The sequence below is a fragment of the Phallusia mammillata genome, chromosome 3 (genome assembly GCF_965637545.1).
Source record: "Phallusia mammillata chromosome 3, kaPhaMamm4.hap1.1, whole genome shotgun sequence".
Taxonomy (NCBI): Eukaryota; Metazoa; Chordata; class Ascidiacea; order Phlebobranchia; family Ascidiidae; genus Phallusia; species Phallusia mammillata.
In genome coordinates this window covers 23,393,400-23,416,252 of record NC_137254.1, presented here as the reverse complement: position 1 = coordinate 23,416,252, position 22,853 = coordinate 23,393,400, and the positions used below count along the sequence as shown (strand labels likewise).

General features: G+C 35.4%; 2 protein-coding genes and 1 long non-coding RNA gene across 3 annotated transcripts; 2 read left to right on the top strand and 1 right to left on the bottom strand.

Annotated features, from left to right (window-relative positions):
- Positions 1-131: 131 nt before the first annotated feature.
- On the bottom strand, positions 132-8,526 carry LOC145220470 (protein ERGIC-53-like). The gene is made up of 12 exons (XM_080087676.1): positions 8,276-8,526; positions 7,844-7,998; positions 7,234-7,403; positions 6,724-6,823; positions 6,243-6,363; positions 6,129-6,181; positions 5,580-5,732; positions 4,981-5,051; positions 4,041-4,214; positions 3,293-3,485; positions 2,734-2,852; positions 132-1,485 (listed from the first exon to the last, which is right to left on the bottom strand). Exons 1-12 carry the CDS (start codon positions 8,430-8,432, stop codon positions 1,449-1,451), a joined length of 1,503 nt encoding a protein of 500 aa, XP_079943802.1. The 5' UTR covers positions 8,433-8,526; the 3' UTR covers positions 132-1,448.
- A 1,294-nt stretch (positions 8,527-9,820) lies between these two features.
- Positions 9,821-10,833, top strand: LOC145217759 (uncharacterized). The gene is made up of 3 exons (XR_013857480.1): positions 9,821-9,912; positions 10,322-10,397; positions 10,769-10,833. It is a non-coding gene; the product is annotated as an uncharacterized LOC145217759 (long non-coding RNA).
- A 4,746-nt stretch (positions 10,834-15,579) lies between these two features.
- LOC145220634 (uncharacterized) lies at positions 15,580-17,038 on the top strand. Its single transcript, XM_080087844.1, has 3 exons — positions 15,580-15,707; positions 16,305-16,391; positions 16,831-17,038. Exons 1-3 carry the CDS (start codon positions 15,614-15,616, stop codon positions 16,980-16,982), a joined length of 333 nt encoding a protein of 110 aa, XP_079943970.1. The 5' UTR covers positions 15,580-15,613; the 3' UTR covers positions 16,983-17,038.
- Positions 17,039-22,853: the final 5,815 nt, after the last annotated feature.

The following is a 22,853-nucleotide window of genomic DNA, read 5'->3' as shown; positions in this document are numbered from 1 at the left end:
AATCCGATACCACTCTTGTCCGAAAACCAGCGGTTGCGACAGGGTTAGAACCAACAACCTCGGCATCACCAGAGATTTGCGCTAACGACTCAGTCACTTCGGCTGTGTGAGTTGTATGAACAAAAACGGGGCCCTGTGCTCGACTTTATTGCACCTCACCGCTAGTAAGTACGAAAACACACAACTGACAATAAGAAAATAATAGAGATTCGGAATAGTTTTCGCTTGTGGGGAAGATCCTCAGGTGTGTTGCGTAGTATGTGGCACGTAGATATGAGTTCAACAAAACTCAATATTGCTGCTTTAGGTATATGGTGAAAACGCCAATTTTAGCAAACAGTTTAGTGCAGACAAATGAACAATGTAAAAAAGTTTAGAAATAGTCACGTACCCATTCAATATGCAGTAATCCCAGTTTAATCCGGACAATTTTTTAGGTCTAAACGGGTCCGGATTAACAGTGGTTTACTGTACTTAGAAGTTGTTTTCTTATGAGTTGGGATACACTATTTTCGCACTTATAAATATGTTGGCAATTTTTAGTCGTATTACAACTTGGAAATAGTCAAAAATTGAAAAAAAGCACAATTAAAGTTGGTTAAAGCGAGTTACCCAGCCAGCTTTGTGCAGCCAAGTAGAAAAAACGTAAAAATCTAAAGTCTACTAGATTGACTGGCAATATATTCAAAAAATTTTTACCTTTGTCAGCTGTTTAGGACATTTTTCGACCGAATGCACGAAGCCGGTTCCCGAACCTGCTTTAAAATTTCCCGGGCCAACCACTTTTTTAATAGATAAAAAATAATTTACAGTTGGTTGGCACATAAATTCACTAGATGCAAAAATATCAATCAGCATTGCTATGATGTTGAAACATATTGCATGATATTTCTACTTAATACATTAGGAGGCCTCTACACAACTACTATATTGCCACTGATATATATTTTGCTTCAACTGTGGGTTAAATACTGTTTTGGGTGGACTACTAACGTGAGAACTCAAATCACAAGAGCTTTTCAAATTCCGATGGGTGGCGCAAAGAGCAATAAGGAATATTTAAAAGCAAAATTGTGTGAAAATGCTGACGGTTAGGGCTATTTTGGTTAGGGTGAGGTTTTATAATTAAAATGCCATTTAAACTAACTTAGTTCCTAACCCTAAAATTGATGTGATCTTTACGCCATCTATCGGAATTCAGAAAACTTTTGTGATGTAAGTTCTCATATTAGTAGTTCAACCTCTGTTTAGGAGGTTTAAGCTGCTACTGAACACTTTAAAATGGGCAGTGCAGGCACCGTTTACGGCGCAGAGGCAAGGTTAAAGGCTGAACCAGCAATGCTTCCCAAGGCAAATTACGAATCACCTCGATTGAAACCCAGGCAGACACACAAACACAACACACGGGCGCGGATCACTGTGAAAATAACATTAACGTTTCTGCTTCGTCAAAAGAATTTCTTTGCGGCATCTTCACGAGAAGATCTGGAAAAATGTTTGAAATTGTTTTTATAATGTCATAAAATTCAATTGTGGTCGCCAAGTGCGATACTTGTATTCAAAACAAAACTTGGGATATAAAAACAATGTTTAAAATTTTGCATTGCGATGCCAACATGCAGTTCTATATATTTACGATTCTAAACAAAAAGCTCTTTTACCTCAAAAAGGTTAGTAACCAATGAAGTAGTAATTCAATTATTATGCCTTACCGGGGCCGTGAATCAGATATTCTTTATTGAATTATATACGTAATTAAGAACAAAAAAACAACGCCTAAGGAATGTTAACAGGAAGATTAGATTTTTGGGGAAGGTAATTACGTTTCAGGTTGTTTTGCTCTTTTTTGTCCCCTTAATCGTACCTTACCACATTTGGTATTATTTTAAACATCAACACTTCAAATTTGAAGCCATGCTCTTTTTCAACCACAAAACGTAATAGGTCTTATATATGTCAACGCAAATATTGTGGTTGATTGTTTAAATATTTAATAGATCACTTATTTAGCTTTCAAAGCCGAAATGTCATCAAAATCCAACATTTTTTCAAACAACAGATCCATACAATTTTTTTTTTACTTAAAAGCCTCAGCCATAATTACTTAAAAGGCAACTTTAGAAAGCGCTATATGGACCCTGAAGCCACAATCAGAAATCGTATTTTTGAATTAAAAAAATGCCCATACGCTTTTCACAGAAACAGAAATCCAGTATAAAAATTACGCACGAACTGACAGTGTTTACAACAAAGTGTTTCGCGCATTGTTAACTTGACACGACACACAAGAATTCGTGAAAAGAAATTGACATGCCTTGCGGGCAGTTACTGTGCTTTTGATCCATACTCTATACACATCGTGCATAAACTTGCAAAGCTTCGTTCTTACAAGAGTTTTTAAAGTACTTAGTTAAGATTTCCTTTGCACTGCTTTCAAGAGTAACGTACTAATTCCAATAAAAAAATAATCAATGCCAAAAATGACTGGATACTAGACGCTTGACCTACCAAATCTTTCGTTTTGGTTTTTAATGACGTCACAATTTTTTTGCATGCATTTCGTTTTCCCGTAACTTCTCTTTGGTTATGGTATAACGACACCAATCGCGTCAAAGCCCTCTTTTCAAATGCGATTCTATGTCACGTTTTGGGGGCTTTGGAAACAACACAATTTAAACGCATGCCAAACCATGTAAATAACTGTTAACTGCGACATTGATTCAATACACTTACTTGCAAGTATGATAAAGTACAATTGCAACGACCTGTGTGATGGCTACAAGCATAAACATGCCCATAGAGATACATGAAGGCATCTCTGGCTCTGGACACATTAACTGTGGTGGTTTGTTCTGAAAAAATCAAAGTTCCATGTTTTAGAAATTACTTCCTCAGAAGTTGCAGTCCTAAAACTTAGGAAGCAAAGACTGTTGTTCAGGACTTATCAAATAATGGGTATCAGAATTTAAAGTGTTCTGTTTGGTGAAGCATTGTACATTTTGTGGTATGTTCACAATATTATAGGATTGTATAAACTTAAAATATGCTTATTGGCATTTATATCATATAAAACTGTTGACTTTTTGTTTTATCTTTGATCTATACACATAAGGTCCATCATGTCATCATTCACCATACAAGACCTGGGTGATTTCATTTTTTAAGTTTTAAGTCCAAGCCTAAGAATTCTTATTTGCAAAAAGTGATCAAAAAATTGACCGATAAAATAGGAAAAAAACGTAACTTTAATCGCCCTGCAAACATTTGCAAAACAAAATCATTTAATTAGTACCTGTTTATTTTGAATACCAACAAGTCTGTTTTCCACTGCATCAAGCTGTTGCTGTACAGCACGGAATTGTTTGTTACTTTCATAATTTCCACCACCACCACCATTGTTGCCTCCAACTTCTTTTAAAGCTGATAGTTGACTGATTGATTGAGAAACTGTTAGAAGAGTTGAGCGAAGAAACTGCACATCATTTCTGTTGGCAAAAATGAAAACATAACATTTAAACAATTAGCAAAATAAGGGTTTAAGTTGTTGCAATTATTTTGTGCAAAAACAACTGTTGATTTAATGCTGTGCTGTAGTAAATTGCTGTTAGATAAAAAAAAAAACTGATTTAAGAAATGATTTATAACTATAAAGCAGATTATGGTATGGCATGAAAGCATAAAGAAACAAAAATTCAAATTCGTTACACTTAGTTTCCGTGATTGGCTGCATAAACACCACTTTCTTATGAAACAAAAATCAAGCAAAAAAAAACTAAAATCAACTTCAGCCTTTAAAAAGTTAATTTAAAAAAATTAACTGGCACAAAAAACATAATTTATATCTTCACATGATATCTTTGGTGCCTGCTTAAATCTGCCCTTAGTCATTTACCACAAAGTGTACGTCAAACTGTATTATCTAACTTTTTTTCAATTTTATAAAACTATTTTCAAACCAAACAAAGTTTTCACCAGTACAACAAAGTTTGACAATCCTAAGTTTTCAAAGAAACAAGGTTTTACCAGTGCTGTACACTTACTTCATGTTTTCAACAACTTCAAATGTCATCTTTTGTGTTTCTTGTACAACTTTGACCTGATCAAGTGTGTTAATGCCATCTACAGGCTGCATTGTCCCTGTAGTACTTGATCCCAACTTATCAATTATGTCTGACTGTTTGCCTTCCAAAATTGCCATCAAGTCAACCATCTTCCTGTTAATAAAAATTTGTTTTATTCAGGTCCAATATTTATTGTTTTTTTTATGTTTCGATCGTTTCTGCTTTGATTAGTTAAGTGAGATATCATTTTGCTATAGTAAAGTCAGAGCCAGACTCAAGAGTGGCTGTTGTGATGGTAGACTTTTTTTTAATTAAAATGAATAGGAGATGTGATATTTTTTTTGGGGGGGGACTCTTTCTGTTGACCACTTTTGTTAAAAATAGCATTAAATTGTGTAAGGGCAACATAAATGGCTTTGTTTTTGGTTGGAGTCTGGGTCATAAAATTCTTAAAAAGTTGAGTTGGAGTCTTAATAATGTGTGTCCATGACCCTGGTTGCAATTTGAAGCACTGTTTCTTGCTTTTGTAAGGATATGTAGTGACCAGGCACATTAATATTGCAACAGAAACAAGGAAAATGTCAATTAAAAAAAATCAAACATAAAAAATAAAAAAAATGTTTTTGCCATGCTTTCAAATTTTTAGATTTTGTTTGTCAATAAAACAAAATAATTCAAGTTTTGTTTGTGAATTTTTTTTATGCACGGGCTATTGTAGGGACAGACAGATTGGACAGCAATTCAGATTATTTCCTGCATAAAAAATATATTAGCCCCAACAATGACAGGAAACTTGTATTCTATTTTATATTTGTGTAATTGGGTGACAGGTATTGTAGAAACGTTGTGGATATGGATTAAAATTAAAATAGCAAACAGAGTTTTGTCCACAAAGCAATAAGCAATCAAGTATGCTTACATAATTTGTCGTTTAATTTCACTCTGGACTTCAAAGATGGCAGTGAGTTCAGGGCTGGTTCCTCCTTCAAACTGAAATAAACATTTGCATATGTTAATCCTTAAATTCTTTAACAAATGTGGTTTTATCAAGCTTTAATTTCTCCATAAGAGTTAATGGTAAAAAATTAGTCTTGATGGGGTTTAATCTCATGGCAGTGAACATTCATGCAAAGGGGTACAAATGGCACACAACACATGTCAGACAAAAAAAAAATTGCAAATATTCCTAATTTGACTCTGTCAGAAAGCACCTATGACAAGCCTTGGCAAAATTACAGGACTGTTGTAATAGATGTGTAGCTCTGTGCAAGGCACCCATGATGAATATTTTAGGCTATTTTCATATTTTTTGATGAATTTTATCATTCTTTGTATAGTACAAACCCAAGACATTTCAGTATGTAAACATGGATGTGGTATACACAAAAATAAACAGAGACCCAAATTTGATTTAGTTGTTGGATACAGAGTTTACAATGTTACAGTGAAGTATTTTAAATCTTGAACCATGTCCTGAACTTTAGGATGTGGATAATTGTATTAATGTTATTAATTTACCAAGTCATCAGCATGCCCTTGAGGTTCCTGCTTTGCCATGTCTGGATGTTGCTCCTTGAATGAAGCCTGGTCTTTCTCAAACTCCTTCAAACTTTTTTCATATTCCTCCTGCAGTTTGAGCTTTTGTTCAGTTGCTGCATCTTTCAGTTCATCCTATATAAAAGATATATCGTAATTATTAAATAAAGTTTGAATCCGGTAAAAAAATGAAAATCTTAATGATATTATGGAAAGCACTTAAAAACTAAAAAACTATTGCATAGCATAAAAAGCAGTTTTAAAAAAAATAGTTGCTGTTTCAGTTCTGTACATTTTGAAATTGCAAAAAGAAACATCTGGTTATGTGGCAGAAAATTCTTAGAATAAAGTAGGAAGCTTGAAAAGTTTGTAACAATAAAACTTACTGTCCAAAAATGGGCAAGAATAACATGCACATAATACTTTTAAAAGTGACATTTAAATCTACAGACCTAATGTGTTAGATCGTATCCACATGTTTTTGAATTTAGTCTTAAAATTGAAAAACAAAAAAATATTATTCATACTTACAGGTGTTTTTTCGTGTAAACTCCTGACCAAAAACTTCAAGACATCATGATCATCTGGATAAAGTAATTGTTTTAGAGATATGTTTTTCATGTATTCCTAAAATCATACACCAACCTGCCAATCCTCCAGTAGCAGCAGTAATGCCAAAGTAGTAGTTTTTAGGAATCATTACATTCTCAGCATAAAAGCAGACTTCATAGTCTTCTACATCAGTGTTTCCAGAGTCAATTTTCAACTAAAATAATTAGATTATATAGTATTGTATAGTCAGCATTCTAGGCTGTTAAGAAAAGGATGATCAATCTACTTAAATGTTAGTTACGCCAATAGTGCATGCAAGCTATTGTCCATGTGTGAAAAGTTTGATCAGGAACAAAAATCACTAACTCTTGTTATACATAGGTAATTCACTACTAAATATGTCCGCATATTGATTTATAAAACAAAAATATTTAAAAACAGCAGTTTTTTTTATATTTTGCATTTTTATTTCTTGACTATCAAGTTTACAAACTTTATACTATATATACATTTTATATCACAAATATATTTGTATTTATGGAGTGTCTTGGGAAAACATATAAAAAATACTTACAGTTAGAACGTGGTTTAAATAGGTAAGCCTTGCTTTGACCGGATAAGGTCTGTTTCGGAAATCTCTTAAACATCCACCATTTTTTTGTTCAATTCCATCTCTGTAACAAGTTACACCAAACTTGGAATAAATTAAAATCTGCAACACTATCCAAAAACCAGTCAAGTCTGGTACTCAATAATCAAGTACTACTGATAATATTAATCAAATAAAGTCGCAGACAATGCACACTGCTTCGATCTATATGGTCTCATCAGTGCAGCTAGTGATAAGAGATAGGCCGTATTGGCCAATGAAGCCATCCAATGGCACTTCAGTTTGTTGGGAGTAATGGGCTAGAAAGCCTTGTCTCACCAATTGTGTTCAATGCCACAACTGAGCATAAAAGACAGAGAAAGGGTCGAAACAGTTTGCTCTGCCTGCAGCTTATCATTTATTGGCTTGATGCTACCGTTATGAAATAAAATTTCGCTATTTAGGCATACAAAAAACATGATTCATTTTGCTTACGTTGCATGGCTGTAGGATATTTCTCCATCATTGACAATGGTATACACATAAGGATTGTTGCTTCTTCCATCATTATCAAAGGAATCAAAAAACAACCCCATGCCCTTCCACTGGTCCATGTAGCCAAATACAGGGCCAGGCTGATTGGGTTTTTCAACTAACCACAAAACCTAAACACAAATTTTAATGATGCTGAACAGAGAAACCAAAGTAGTGTTTTATGCAGCAAATATGCAAATTAAAGATAAATTTTTGTTAATGCCAAAGACTGTTAAAGAAAGCATAAAGAATCAATGTTCTGCTTGGTTATTTTACTATATTTACAATCCAGTCTGCATAACATGGCAGTTACCAACGAGATCTCAGCTGTGCAGGACCAACATGTCCTGTGCATGCATGCAAGACCAATTTCAGCAGGCTCAAAGCAGCTGATAAGAGGTCAAGATAGGACAATTAAATGCCTTTGATGCAAAATTTTCATGTACACTTTCAAAAAATTGGCATGCAAAAAGGTTTTAATTCACATCTCCTGCTGCCATACTCTGCAGACTGGCCCACAATGAACATAATTTGCCATAATAGGATTGGAAGCCCAAGAAAATCAACTTACAAGTCCATCAGCACCAACTTTTCCTCTTCCATGAATTCGAAAATGAAGATCAATCTCCCATTTGTCATATGGGAACTCATATTTTGACCAGACACCTCCCTTCTTGCCTCTCAAAGAAGGCACAATTCTTACTTGTTCATCCCCAGGCACAGTATCTAAACCAGAACAATTATTTTATATGGTTTATGAATTACACCACTAACTTTAACTGTCAATTGTATATATTTTTTGGGCAAGTCGTTACACAAGACCCATATATTTGACTAGCTTTTACGTATTTGCATTCATACAAAACTACAAGGTTTGAATTAAAAACTGCATATAAAGCGATAATTGCATTCATCATTGTGCAATAAATTCCAGTGTCCACTGCTTGTGCTGAAAACACGGATTTTAGGAAACAACTAAAATATCTCGGTCAAAGAAACTTACCTCCAGTATGGTTCCAAAAAGGAATACTTTTGTCCGCTTGCATTAAGTTGGGTCCTTTAAAACTGTATTTAAACTCATATCGAAGCCGATAGTCGTCAGCGGACGTGCAAAAAGTCACAAAAACACACAAAAAACAAAACAAAACTTTCAAAAACATCTTTACAGAATACAGACTGACAACTTGAGCACGTCAACATGCAAATTGTCCCTCGTCAGTGCTCTTCTTCGCTGTAGCGAAATAAGAAAGCTGAGTCAGTCGAATAGCGGCACGTCACCAAAAAAATTCCCCCGGGCGATGCGTTTTGCAAATCCGGTTGGACATGTTGGTAAAAAATATGTTGTGTGTCATTTTTAAATGCCTGTTTGTCAGTATGAACGTTATTATAAACATACTATTTGACTGTGATCGTTTTACTCCAGGTTGTTCCAAATATACAATTTTTTTTAATGACCATGAAATCTCACAAGTAAGCATCTTAAAAATCGTGATGACGAACGACCGTTTGATAATAAATGTGTGCAACGTTTTTAACTTTTTTGGAAAAATATTTTGACAATAGCGCATCAAACACAAACGGACGGGGACCACAATTAGACCTTTTTGACCTGAATTGGTGGATAAATGAAACGTCCACTTAGCAAGTCCATCATATTTTGTTGTAGATATTTGTCCTACAATAGTTAATTGACATTTAGTGTTTGGTACAGGATCTTTCCCGCAAGTAGTAGGCATCTTTATTGTCGACGATCACTGATTATAAAAAAATATCTGTAAGAATAATTGTTCAAGCAACAGTGCTACAATAGTTAATTCATTTAAAGGTAAAAATACGTGCTGTACGTTTTTACTATCGGGGCTACTACTAATAATGTAATGGGCCATGGGCCGGCAGTTGTCGAACGGTTTTCCCAAAGAGTGCGAGCTATCAAGACATTTTTTCAACGCTGACTAAGATAAATAAAATTTTCGAAAGCCAACTTAGGCTACACACCTATATCCAATCATCCACACTTACAAAGTAGCCTATTCTAGTTGTTGGAATTAGGCCTCTTTTCAACATGCTGTGAGCACGTGATGCAATTCGCAACGAGTGCTGGGCTAAACCAACAAACGCAGGTGCCGAATTGTTGTAACAATTGATGTCGTGTTACTGTATTGTAATTACACGTATAACATAGAACCCAGTGGTCCTACCCATTGACCCGAAGTCTGTGTATTAAATTGCGCTTACGTGCCTTTTAAATTGGTCAAAGTAAAGAACGATACAGATATAAGAAGTCAAGATTTGTCCAGAGTTTAGTTAAAATTTAAATTAGTAGAAATCAAAACAAGATTTAATAACGTTTACCTGTGATGTGACTTTTTAAGAGAAAGATAGTCAATTTATCGTAGAAGAAGATTAAAATTGCATAGAGGTTTTGTACGTCTACAACAAAGGTCGAATTACAAGTAATATTCTTGTTTTGTATTTTCCTATACAGTATTTATTGTAGTAATAGTCACAAAACAAGGTTCAAAAAACATGAAGATATTGTCTATTATAATTTTACTGATAGTTGGGAGCGTGGTTACAGCGGAAGAAAACACCACAGCAACCGTCGCTCCACCAGAAGTGAAGGATTCAGGCCTTCCCAAAGTAAAATATAATCTTAAAAATGAAACCTTACAGTTCCATAAATAATAACTGTAAACGATAACACAACAATAATTAACAAGACATAATCACCATAGAGAACGTTTAGGTGTTTCATGCTATTGTTTGTTTGTTTCTTTTTATCTTTAGTGGGTGGGCAAAGACAGAATAAGTTATGCTCACAAGGAGTCAGCCACCAAGGCGTCTGTTTTATTGCAAATTGTAAAAAGCGAAATATATATATCTTTAAAACTAAAGGATGAACGACCAACTGTTTTTTTCTGAACTTACATCCTTTTTAACAATAATTTACATAAAGGCTATAATATGGAAACATCTTTTTGTCATGTTTTTTTTAAGTGCTGTACGTTTTGTGTATTCCTATACTTTTTATACAATAAAATATTTTCAGAGATTTACCAAAGAAGACTTGGAATTCATTGAAAAGCTCCACAAAGAACTTCCTGGCCTGCATCCTGACACATTCAGTAAGATAAAGGTTTTCAATCTTTTCTTTTCCAGTATAGGAATGCTGTAAAGATATTCTAACTGATAAGTTGGCCGAAGATCCAGCTAAGAACGCAACAAAAGCTGCACAAAAACTGCCAAAAACAAACAATAAAATTCAATGTTTCGGATTTTTTTGTACAAAACGTTTACTAGTTTAATGGTGAAAATAACGGCCCAAATAGACGTCTATTTGGGCCGTTATTTTCACCATTAAACTTATGAACAGATCCGTATATAGTGTTCCAATTTACTGGTTTAGTTGATCTAATATACCACAATACCAGACTGCGTGGTTTAAATGCGGTTTCTGCTTTAACTGTTTTTTATAACTTGATTTTATTCTGTTTAGAAATTGTCCCTACTTCGTTTCGCAAAAACTATACACCAGAGGAAATTGCTGAAAAGAAAAGACAACATGGTAAATGACTAAAACCAAATTGAACAGAATCTAATTGTGCATTTTTTAAACGTCTACAGAAATGAAGAAAGAATCTGATAAGAAATTCTTTGAAAAAAAGATGAAAACGCATTTAGAAAAGCAAATCGACAAATACAGTAAGTGCTATATAAAAAAAAAACAGAGTGATCTCTATACTTTTCGATTCTGGATAACAATGAATAAAGCTGAGATACTGAAGACGGTTTTGCAGCGGTAAGACAAAACTTAAAAACTATCCACTGATATGTAAAAGCATATAGAGCCAATAAATGATAAGCTGCAGACAGTGCACACTGTTTCGACCTATAAGTGGTTCCAAGCAGTTGCTTGGCCATTGTGAGCCAGTTTCATCTGTGCTGTATGTCCAGTTGTGGCATCGCACAGACTAGGTGATGCATGGGGTTGTACCCTGTGCTCCCAACAAACTGGAGTGCCGTTGAATGGCTACACTAGCCAAGGCGGCCGATCTCTCGTCACCAGCTGCACTGATGAGACCTTATAGGTCGAAACAGTGTGCACTGTCTGCAGCTTATCCACTGATAGATGTTACAATATAGGCTACATTTGCCAACTGGCATATCTTTCAAAGCAATACAAACATATAGTTCTCTTTTTTAAGCAGCACATACTCGCATGGTGTGTCAGTATTCAATATTCTCTCTTTTTGTAGCCTATACGTTAGTCATACATTGAAAATCTGAAGAATGCTAAAGTAGTTGTACATATGTAAACAAGATACAAAATTTGCAAGAAAAATTCTACCTTAAAATCGTTCTGCGATAATTGCTGCAGAATTGCTTTGAACGTTTAATGTTCATTTGTAGAAAACATGTCGTTAGAAGAGGCGCAGAAGATTGTAGCGGAATCCGAGGCCCTGATGAAAAAAGCGCAGAAAGAAGGAAAACACCAAGAGTTATGAGAAGATAAATCCTTTCATGCAAAAATTAAACTGAAACTCTGATTTGTTCTTGTGAAATGTAGTAAATGGTTGTAAACGATTTGGCTCTAATATAAACATATCATGTTTGATAAATAAAAATTGTGCCCATAAAGATCATAATATTTTGGTATTTTCTCATTAATTTGCCTCTGGTCATCCAAATCTAGTTGGTCATAATGTTATTTTGACAGATTTGGATTTTGTGTCACAAAATCATGTAGATGAACACTTTAGTTAGATTCAAAGCGTCGTTCTTTGGCATCAGCTGCACCGCTTTCAGCTTAAATATAACTTACTTTGGATATTGATAAACCTATTCGATTATTTTGAAAATGCACACAAATGCACTACTTATAAACGTAAATGGTCTTCGATCTAAACTATATTTGGCGAAATATTTTTCTGGCCAAACGATAAGTACGCTTAAATTCTGAAAAACATATTCCTCAGATATGACTTATTTGACTACTTGAGCTGGGACTTTATTGTGCACTTAAAAGTATAGCGTCAGGTAATAACATACTGCATGTTTCGTTTGTCAACGAAGTTTGCCAAAGAGATGCCACAATAAAGCAGCACCCGAAAATTTTATTAAACTGGTCACATGACCAGCAAAAACAGACCCAGGGTCGGCCACGTGTGTGTAACAAGTCACGTGATGAAACTTGGCAAGCGCATGATGCAAAGCAAACACAACTTACGTCACATTTGGCCAAATTGTGCCCTTTAAGGGGTAGTTAATTGTCCAGTGCCGGTCAATTGTACGAGAGACTGCGTTTAACACGTAGGCTATATGTAAAGGTATAAGAAGTATTAGCACCAAAGAGAATTGTTGTAAAATATTAATCGTAAAGTAAAAGGGAGCTGTTGGTGGAAAGATGGTTTTCATAAGGATACTGTTTTGGGTTTTTGTTATTTCTGTTGTTTTGGAATTTGTAAGTGGGAACCATCATGACGATGATGTAAGTTAATTGGTTTTAATTTTTAACGCCAATTCACTCATATAAATTAGATGTCAAGAATACGCAATATTTAGCATTCTAACTACTACCGTAACTGCAGTTGTAGAAACAAAACGACATCTTTTGTTGGAAAAACCTTAGCAATAGGTTATCACCATTTCGAAATGGATGTTTTCAAAACCTTTTTTTTTTGTATGTACAATATGATAAAATCTCAGCAATAAAATGTTTCTGTGTGTTTTTGCTTTTCCCTTAGAGTTTTAACTTTAACAGAAATAATTTTAATCAAACCCGCTGATTGTATAACCAACTATTACTTTGTATGTTTTAGCCCGCAAAAAAGTTGATGAAGGAACACGAAGAGCAGTTGCGCAAAATGGGAATTGACCCCAGTAAGTACCTCATGCTTTAAAATAAAAATGGCAAAATTGAACTTATCGCATTTTGTTAGAGATTTACATTTTAGTCAAAACTAATAGGGTTGATATGCGAAACGCACAAGTGTTCTGGCCATGCATAACTCTAAAATAATCGGTAAATGAAGGTTTGTCTTTGGCATCTGCAGGTAATAACCCAAAGAAGCGTACAGTTTTAACCGAAGCACAACACAAACAGCGAAGGGAAATTATTGAACTGGCAAAACAACACCTGATGGCCACAAGTAAGTATAAGCAACAGCGACAAAGTATAAATCGCCGTTTCGCTTTTTTAAAGCAAAATGTAACTAAGTAAGTGTTGGCAAGGGCGAAGTTTTGAAAAAGTTAAAACCGCGGTACAGCATAACACGAGCTGGATCTACAGTCAAACTTCGATACTATGCCACCCTTTGGGACCGAGAGAAAGTGGCATAGTAGCGAGGGTTGTTTTTAAACATAGCCTTGTGGCGTGACTTGTACTGTAATGCCACGTTGTGTTGTACGATTGTAATTTATTACAGTATACAGTACAAATTATTACAAAAAATACGGATAGATCGTGCCTAGAACAAACAAGATCTGTTAGTGTTGCCGTGATACAAGCACAGAACGGCGTTTACATAACTCGCTGCAAAGCCGTGAAACCTCTTAACATGACCACGTTTGTTTATTCAACGATTTGTTTTTCGTGTTTTCTCTGTTTTATCATGAGCTTAAAAAGAAAGTTGTCAGAAGGCCCAATTTTTCAATCCATAACCAGACCGTTAATACACTAATACTGTACTCTCATGTGTCATAGTATCAAGGGTAAGGGGTGGCATAGTAAATATATTTTCTATTGAATTTAGTTGGTGACGATCAAAAATGGTATAGTAGCGAGGGTGCCATAATAGCAAGGTGTCATAGTATCGAAGTTTGACTGTAACATATATTTTTGCGCTTTTATTGCAATATACACTTAATCGGACTTGTTAGTGGTGTAGTGGTGTCGCTATTTTTCTCCCAAAATAAACCAAAATATACCAGGCAAAATCCTGACAATTTATGGTAACCTTTAACCATCTTAAGGTCAAACCCAAAACGAGTCCAGCTTTATGACTTTTTGGCCACTACATATAATGCTCTAATTTATGTTTTCCAGAAAATATGACAGAAGCAGAGGCCGAGAAACACGTCAGACGAGCTGAGAGCCCACTTCCACCGGAGGAAGATAGAGACGAACTTTGAAGGACGATCACAACATGAATATTGTGTGGACATTACGTTTGCTTTAGGTCACAAAATAAACTATGACATCAAGCGTCAAGATTTTTTTTTTAACAGTTTTTTGGCTTGCTAAAAATGGCACTAAAAGCTACACAATGGCAATAAAAATATAAAAATGGTTGCGCAGCGCTGGAACGTTATGGAGTAAACAGCTAACTTGGCGGATGTTGATTGACACGCTGCAGTTACACTGCCATGGGCTGTGTGTGACTGGGGCTCACAAGAAACTAGGACGGACTATAGTCACTTGTGTTAAAAAAGAGAGAGTGTTTTCAAAGCAATTAGTTGAATTGTTCGTTATAATTTTGAAAACAAATCTTATACTGTTCTATATTAGTCGAAAAGATAGTAACACAGATTTTACACGTTTTTGTTTGTTAATAATAAAGCGGACACATGTCATTGTAACATAGGTTGCAAAACACCCACAGAAACTTCCCTAAATAAAACAACGCAGACACAAAAACATAAGAGATTGCGTGTCACAAAAAGAGAGACTCATTTCAAACAGCTGAGACAAAATCAAATCAGTACAGTAACTGCCTGACGTTAAAGTTTGAATGGTGAAGCACACTTGTCTGCATTAGACGATGGCCACGTGGACAGGTATTGCGCAGTACAAAGTACACAAACTGTTATCCAGATCCGAACCTAAACGGCGTGACACATGTTTGACTGAAGTACCAGGGATTTAGAGTCTGACATTGACAGTATTCCACATAATGATGGTTTTAAGGAATCTAGGTTTATTGGTTTTGATATTGCTGGGCGTTTTTTGTTTAACGCAAGGTGTTGGACGAAAAAATGTAAGTACGAGTTTTCTATTGGAAAAATATGAACAAAAGCAATTGTCTAGGATACCTTATAACTTTGAGTCCATATTTCTGACATTATAAACTAGTATAATGGTGTCACGTTTCAAATTTAAATGCCAAATTTTAGACCCTTAATTAAGCGGGTTAATAAGCAGCGTGATGTCAAGCATCAATCATTGTTAAGTAAAAAAATAAAGTCTAGCTTGAACTGAATTCTACCCACAGTAGCAATTTTCCCGGATACATTGTTCAGTATTACTGAGCACTCGCCTGAACAATTTCTGTGCAATAGAACTATTTTAGTGTAAATATATGAGTCGAGTACAAGCTAACGACGTTAAGTCAAGCTTTTTTTCATGATATATGTTTTTTGTTTGTTTTGTCAGTTTACAAAAGAAGAATTTGATAAGGGACTTGACGAGTTCATGAAAGATCCCAGAAAAATAGCAAGTATGTGCTGTGTTGTTTGCAGAAAAAAGCATAAAATTTTTAACAACACATTTTTCTGAAATATCATTTAACTACTATAATGGGTAAAAGTTTTCAAAACCTTTGCATAAATAACAATTCTTTGGTTGGTCAATACTTAGGTCTTGTTATGCTTTTACTATTCTATTGAAACGTTTGAATATGATAAAATGACTATGTTTTATGCTGCTATAAAAGTAATTTTGTTTTCTGTAATGCCATAGTCTCTGTTTTCGTGTCGTAGGTGCCTAATGATTATACCAGTTGGTTTCAAAAAACGAAAAGCATTAGAACAGTGGTTCTCAACTGGTAACTTAAGGGAAGGTCGAATAAATTTGGTAATAACCAGGAGATGATTGCATATGCAATATTGAAAGATATTGAGATGGATTCAAAATGTTGGCTGTTAATGATTTTATCTTACTTCTAGAAAATCGGTTTTAAAGAATTATGCGTACTTCAATCTTGCTCAAAAACGATATTATTTTACGGGACCGCTGGTCCATGGCCTGAAACGAGTTGAGAACCACTGCCCTAGCTGAAAATGCGTACCAAACTATTATGTTCATTTTCCAACAGAAAACATTCCAAAATATGACCCGAACGATCCGAAATTAAAAGAAATACGCGAGGACACAAAAAAGCTACTGAGAAAACAAGTTGGCCGTAAGTAACGTCACGGAAATATTTGTTCCCCACGAAAGTAACCAAAAAAATTCATCTGAAAAACAAAATAAACTTTTGATTACCTACTACAAAGTTGACATGTGTAGCGTACGAGGCAGACAAAGGTGCTTGTGATTTAAATATCTTCAGGTTTACCATAAAACTCGTGTACCTCAGTTGGTAGAGGGTCAGCCCAGATACAGCTCCTGCCGTGGGTTTTAATTCGATCTTTTGTACCATATGTCTTGAAAATGACAATGTTGGGAAGCCGGCTTGATTCGGTCTCCGATGGGCTCACGTCCTAATTTACACATGGATTGCTGCTCCGCATAAACGCTTAGGGCTGTTCCCAGTAATAAAATTATATGTGTTCATCTTAGCCGATCTTTCATCTCACTACCAAACTTAACTTTAAAACCAAACATTGTTTTTATTCCAGCTAATGTTACCGAAGCCCAATTGGATGTGATGGTAATGGAAGCTGAGCGAAAGTTCTTCGAAAAACATCACAAGATAAAAAGAGAAATGGAGGAGGAGGAGGAAGAAGGGAAACGAAGAGAAAAGAAAGAAAATAAACACGGAGAACTGTAGAATTATCTATTGTCATTAATTGTGTCATATTGTTGTAACTGCTTCTCCTGAGATGCACCCAAATAAACAACAATTTTCTGCTAAATTTATCCATCTAGTACTAGTAATATCCGAGTACAATAAACCTCGGTTGAATCGGATCTTCGGCTAATCCGGACAAATTTTGGTTCAAAAGGGCCGGAATTGGCCGAGGTTTACTGGAAATAGGCAAATCCTTTATAAGTAAAGTTTTGGCTTTGCTAGATTGTAAAGTAGAATTTTAGGCAGGGGTGAATTTTTTTGAAAAAAAAATTGTCCAAAAGAACCGGAATTAACCGAGGTTTACCGGAAATAGGCAAATCCTTTATAAATAAAGTTTTGGGTTTGCTAGATTGTAAAGTATAATTTTAGGCAGGGGTGGGAACTCGTTTTACAAACGAGGCAAAGTCTCAATAGGGCTAATTACACCCCCCAAAAAAATCTAACGATACGTTGAATAACAGATAGGGTTGGTCGTATTTAAGATATTGTTGAAGTGTAACGAGACGTTTTAAAGGAGATAGAGATTGACTTTTGCACTAATGAAACCGTTAATATCAGCGGTTCACACTATTCCCCCTCTGATTTTATGATAATGTAGTATAATGATCCCAGGGTCGAATCTGGTCCGCGGGCTGTAGTTTGATGACCCCTGACTTACACAATTTCCCACTGAATACACTAATTTTTCCACCGAAACCACTGGTTTATATCGTGTCATTGGACATAACAAAATTCTGCCATTGTAGCTTAAACCACACAGAACGAGACACAAACATGTAGCTTAAACCACACAGAACGATTGCGACAAAATCGAAACCTGTTGGAATATTTACCTCTTCTTTTGGCCACGTGGTTTAAAACGCTGACGGGGTGAGCTATGCGTTATGCAAACCAAACAACGGGAGCACTTGGAGGGCCGCAAAGAGCACCTGCAGTTAGAACAACAACAGTTTTCGAACTGAACAACTGTAACAACCTGTATGTGGAATTCCCTACTGCGAGCTTGGAGAACCAGTAGTAACAAGTAGAGATAACAGATTACTTATTTGCAGTCAGCAAAGTTTGAAAAGTACTTCTTATAAGCAGCAAGAAATCTGAAACCTGGGTCGCTTCATAAACAATCAAAAGGCTGAGATTTTTTCAACAAAACAGAGAATTGGTTTTGTAAAAAATGACCAGATTTAGTCGACGATTTGTGACCATACTGATCGCCTGTCTGCTATGTCTATCACGCGGATCGCATCATGGACACCATCATGGTCATCACGGACACGAACATCACCATGGTCATCATCATCATCACGGACATGAACACCACCATGGTCATCATCATCACGGAAACGAACATTATCATGGTCACCATCACGGCGACGAATATCACCATCATAATCGCCATCACGAACGTCACCATGGTTACCACGAAGAAGACGATGGAACGCATCATCTTCATCATCACGACCATGACAGACATGATCATCACAATCACGACTCTCATTTACATTTACACGATGATTATTACCACCGTTATCACCATGAACACGATGACCATCATCACTATGGTCACGGCGATCATCATGAGCATCATGATCATCATCACTACGATCACCATCACGAAGAACATGATAAACACGAGGTATGTACAAACTATATTATAATTTGCTAAAGAAGTACATAAGAATTTGCTACGTGTTCCCTAAACCTACTGCATGTATGTGAATATGTAAGTACAACTGTAATACTCGTTTCAGCACAAGGACGGGCACCACTCACGTCAAACAAGAGAAGATCACGAATCATCAAGTTAGTATCATTCAGTATAATCGTTCAAATGAAGCAACTTTAGCGTTCCATACTGCGTAGATCGCCATCTAATTGGGTTGGGTCATTGATTACGGTATTTTACACAGCCTTTCGTTAACTGCTCATCTTATCTCGGTCGCTTGTGTTTCCCTGAGCAAGAAACTTAAGCGGCATTGCTCCAACCCAGTGGTTCACGATGGGTTGAACTAAATTGAAGTACAACCAACTGCCTAGACCGAAAAAAGCAAATACAAATTGATCAACGGACTTGCAATAAAACAGGCAGCTCGACGGCGGACTCATTGCGAGCATAACGCATTCAGGCGTTGCCCGCCCACCTAGAATAAAAATGAAACAAACAAACTGTGTACACTTAAACGCATATTTGTATGATTTACTAACCTTGGACCAAACAGTTGCTAGGGAACAAAAATCTCTATGACATTACAACACTTCGTGTAGAGAAAAGTTGTGTGAAAAAATGGATTGTCACAGTTTTGCTTTTGATTTTACCTTTTTAGAAGCTCTGCCCTAAAATGTTAGTTTTTTGTTCATAGAAGACGGCTATACATTAGATACAAAAACAACTTACTTAAATATACGGTATACTTAAATACTATGAATTCGGTTTTAAAAAGTTTCTGTAATGCTGCTCCACCGCCATTGATTCCCCAAGTACGTGCTTACTTTGCCTAATGGTTAATCCACTGCATATGAAGACTATGGTAACAATAACCAATGCTCTTTAGGCAACAGCAGTTCTGCCAACCAAACAAAGGAAACTGATTCAAAGGATAAAGAAAACAAAGAACAGGACAATACGACCAAAGGTAAATAAATGACACAGATTTGTTAATGATATCGAACTTAACATGTTTTATAGATATTATAGATCACATTCAAAACAGCTGTTCAAAAGATATAGTTTTAAATACACATTGTAGTGTAAACTTCAAATTAATTAACACATACAACTCAACTTTAAACAGCTGAAAAACCGGAAGATGGGGCAAAAAACGACGACAAAGGCAAAGAAAGTCCGAAAGAAGATACGAAAGAGGCGTCAAATGACAATAAATCAACAACAAAGGGTAGGGATACATTTAACCCATAAGAAAATATGATAAACAAAGTTTTCATGAAAACCAGAGAAGTCTGAAACGCAGACCTCATCAGAGGAAGAGAAGAAGAAAACAAGCCAGGAAGGTATGTATCCGCTAAGTCATCGCTACAGTACAAAAGCATTGATAGAGCGCGTGACTGACAAACCTTGTTGCACAGATAGTGAGCATGAGCTGCACCGGGAAGTACACAAGCTGATACACGGAAGAGAACCCACTGAAGGTCATTTTTTGTTTCAAGTCTTGAAAGTAATGTTAAAAACAATAGAATCAGGGTTAAGGGTGTAACTACTGCACATCGGTAGGCTTTGCACAAAGATGTCTGTTAAAAAATTCAATTTTCGTCATAACAGTTGCTGATGTTATATTGGTATTATATGTATAATTTTGCAAACATTTCCTTGTTCTAAAATTAAGAGAGTGGCTTAAATAGCACAATTAAAACATTTTGACCTTTTACCAATAAGAATTAAAAAAAAGGTTGCGTGAAAACGTCAAAACCCTTACTGATATACATATTTACATGTTGGCATTGTCTGTTCATTGTGATATTGAGCTGTGCTCATTACTTGTGAAGACAAGTGCCATCGTTTTAGTAAAACTTCGCTTGCTTTTGTCAGTGCGAGTGGCAACAGTTTGTTGCAGCAGAGGTTTAACAAAGCCGTATTTTTCTTACAGAAGAAATGAAAAAATACAAAGAAAAAAACAAACCGAAAGCACACATCGAAGAAGAAAAAAGAGGTCTAGTTCATCTTTTACGTTCGTACAGTCAGCTAATTTAAAAAAGCATTTATAGTCACTAAGTTTAGTGTGATGGATTTCTATAAACCGTTTAAACAAAGGGTTTTAAACCTCTGTTAAATCGGACCCGTTTGGACCAAAAAAATTGTCCAGATAAGGGGAAGATCCGGATTAACCGATGTCGGTTAGTTCTAGTCTTATTACATTAAAAATAATTTGTACTTAGAGTTTGCTCCGACCTAGGCGAAGATTCGAATTAACCCAATCAGGTTTACTGTATATTGCATTTGGTTATGTTTGCCAACCATGTATATTGTGTCCCAGGATCCATTGACGATGAAGTCAACAAAATGCAAGAGCGAGTAAAGGCTAAAGGTAAGTAAAAAAAGTAGTGGTTTAACAAAAAATGGGCAAAAAAACAAAAGTTTTGGCTTTGACCTAATATTGCCTAAAGTAATTAGGAACAAAAATGATCATCCGAATTCTTACTTACCAAACCAAATTTGAATTACGTGCGCGGTATATTCATGAGTTTTCTTTCAGTAAAGCAATGAAACAAATTTTGTTTCAAGAAGCATTTGTAACACAAACGTTTCGACAAATGTAATCTCTTGTGCAGAAAAGCCTAAACTGAGCGAGGAAGAACGCAAAAAGATGGAGGAACATCTCCATCATTTGACTGAACACAAAACGACAGAACGTTAGTTGACTCATGCTTTTTTTACAACCATGTTCTCTATATTCTGTTTTAAGAAAATAAATCAGCCCTGCGTTGGATTTTAAAGATATAATAGGTAAACGTTTACATAGGTAACTTGGTATAGAGTTATTTTCTTGGAACGTGTAAATTCGAATTTTTAACATTTTAACGAAAAATAGATTGTTGTCATGTGTTAATTTTCAGCGTTAATAGTTATTTTTACAATTGGAAACAAAACAGACTTGTTATAAAAATGTTATCGTCAACTTAAAATCGAAACTGGGATGCTCCAGTTCCGCAGTGCCTATGTACACGAGCCACAAGTTATCGTTATACGTCTTACAACTATTTCATAAAGTTAAACAAAATTTCTTTAAAGGTAGCCAAGATTGTACAGAATACAAAACAGTGCAAAAAACATCAATGAATCCTTCATAGATGTTGGGATCTAATTTTGCTTTTACTAAGCTCGCTAGGATGTGTTAGTCGGTTTCATACCACTTACCCCAACAGTTTAAATTACTATTTTACACATTCACATCATCACTATGCCGCGTCCTAACCAATAGGCCTATGTCTCACTAGTTCTTGATAAAATTCGAGAAGAACAGAAAGCAAAGAAGAAAGAACGAGAGGAGCTGGCTCAAAACATGCATATTAATTTGAAAAAATGTAAGTATCTAGATATTGGGTTCAAACGACAAATGTAAAGTCGAGATTTTCTGAGATTTTTGACCAATATTTTGTAATTCTTTTTTAGGAAAACAGCAATGAAAAATATTTAGCACGCTCCGTCTAAAATAAAATAACCATGTAATGTTTTTATTGTTGTCTTTTGTTTAGCCAATTTTATTTTTAACACAAATTGGTTATTAAACATGTTGGTGTAGTGTAGTTGTGACACTTTGCAAAAAAAGTTAGGTTTTTCATACAACAAGAGTATTTCAATAAAGGGGCAAAAGAAGAGAAGGAAAGAGCCGTACATGATAAATTGGATGATGGAAAAGGAAAAGAACTTCCCAAAGACATCGAACATCATTTCAAAAAACCAGGTGATATCGATAAACAGAAAATGTCACCTCTGTGTTAACGCATATTATTACAGAAAAACAACGCCATGCCTCTCACTAAATTAGCTCCATGATCACAGAACGGTTGAAATGTATTGGCGTGTACGTTTGTTGTATTTCTTAGGGCTGTCCACAAATTATTTAATGCTTATTTTATTCAGCCCGTAAGAAATTTGCGAATGACCTGTGGGCCAAGAAACAATTACCATAACTAGATCGCGGGCCGCACCTTTCTCAACTCACGGTGATTTTACTTTGTTGCAAACCAAATATGCCTGTATTGAGTTAGCTAAGTTAGTAAAATTCTCATTTGATTCTAGCCGCATTATTGCCAGGTTGTACAAAAATGTCACCAGATGCATTCATCTGCTCAAAAAAATAATAATTTGACTCGTTTTTAAATACAGTTAAAATACAA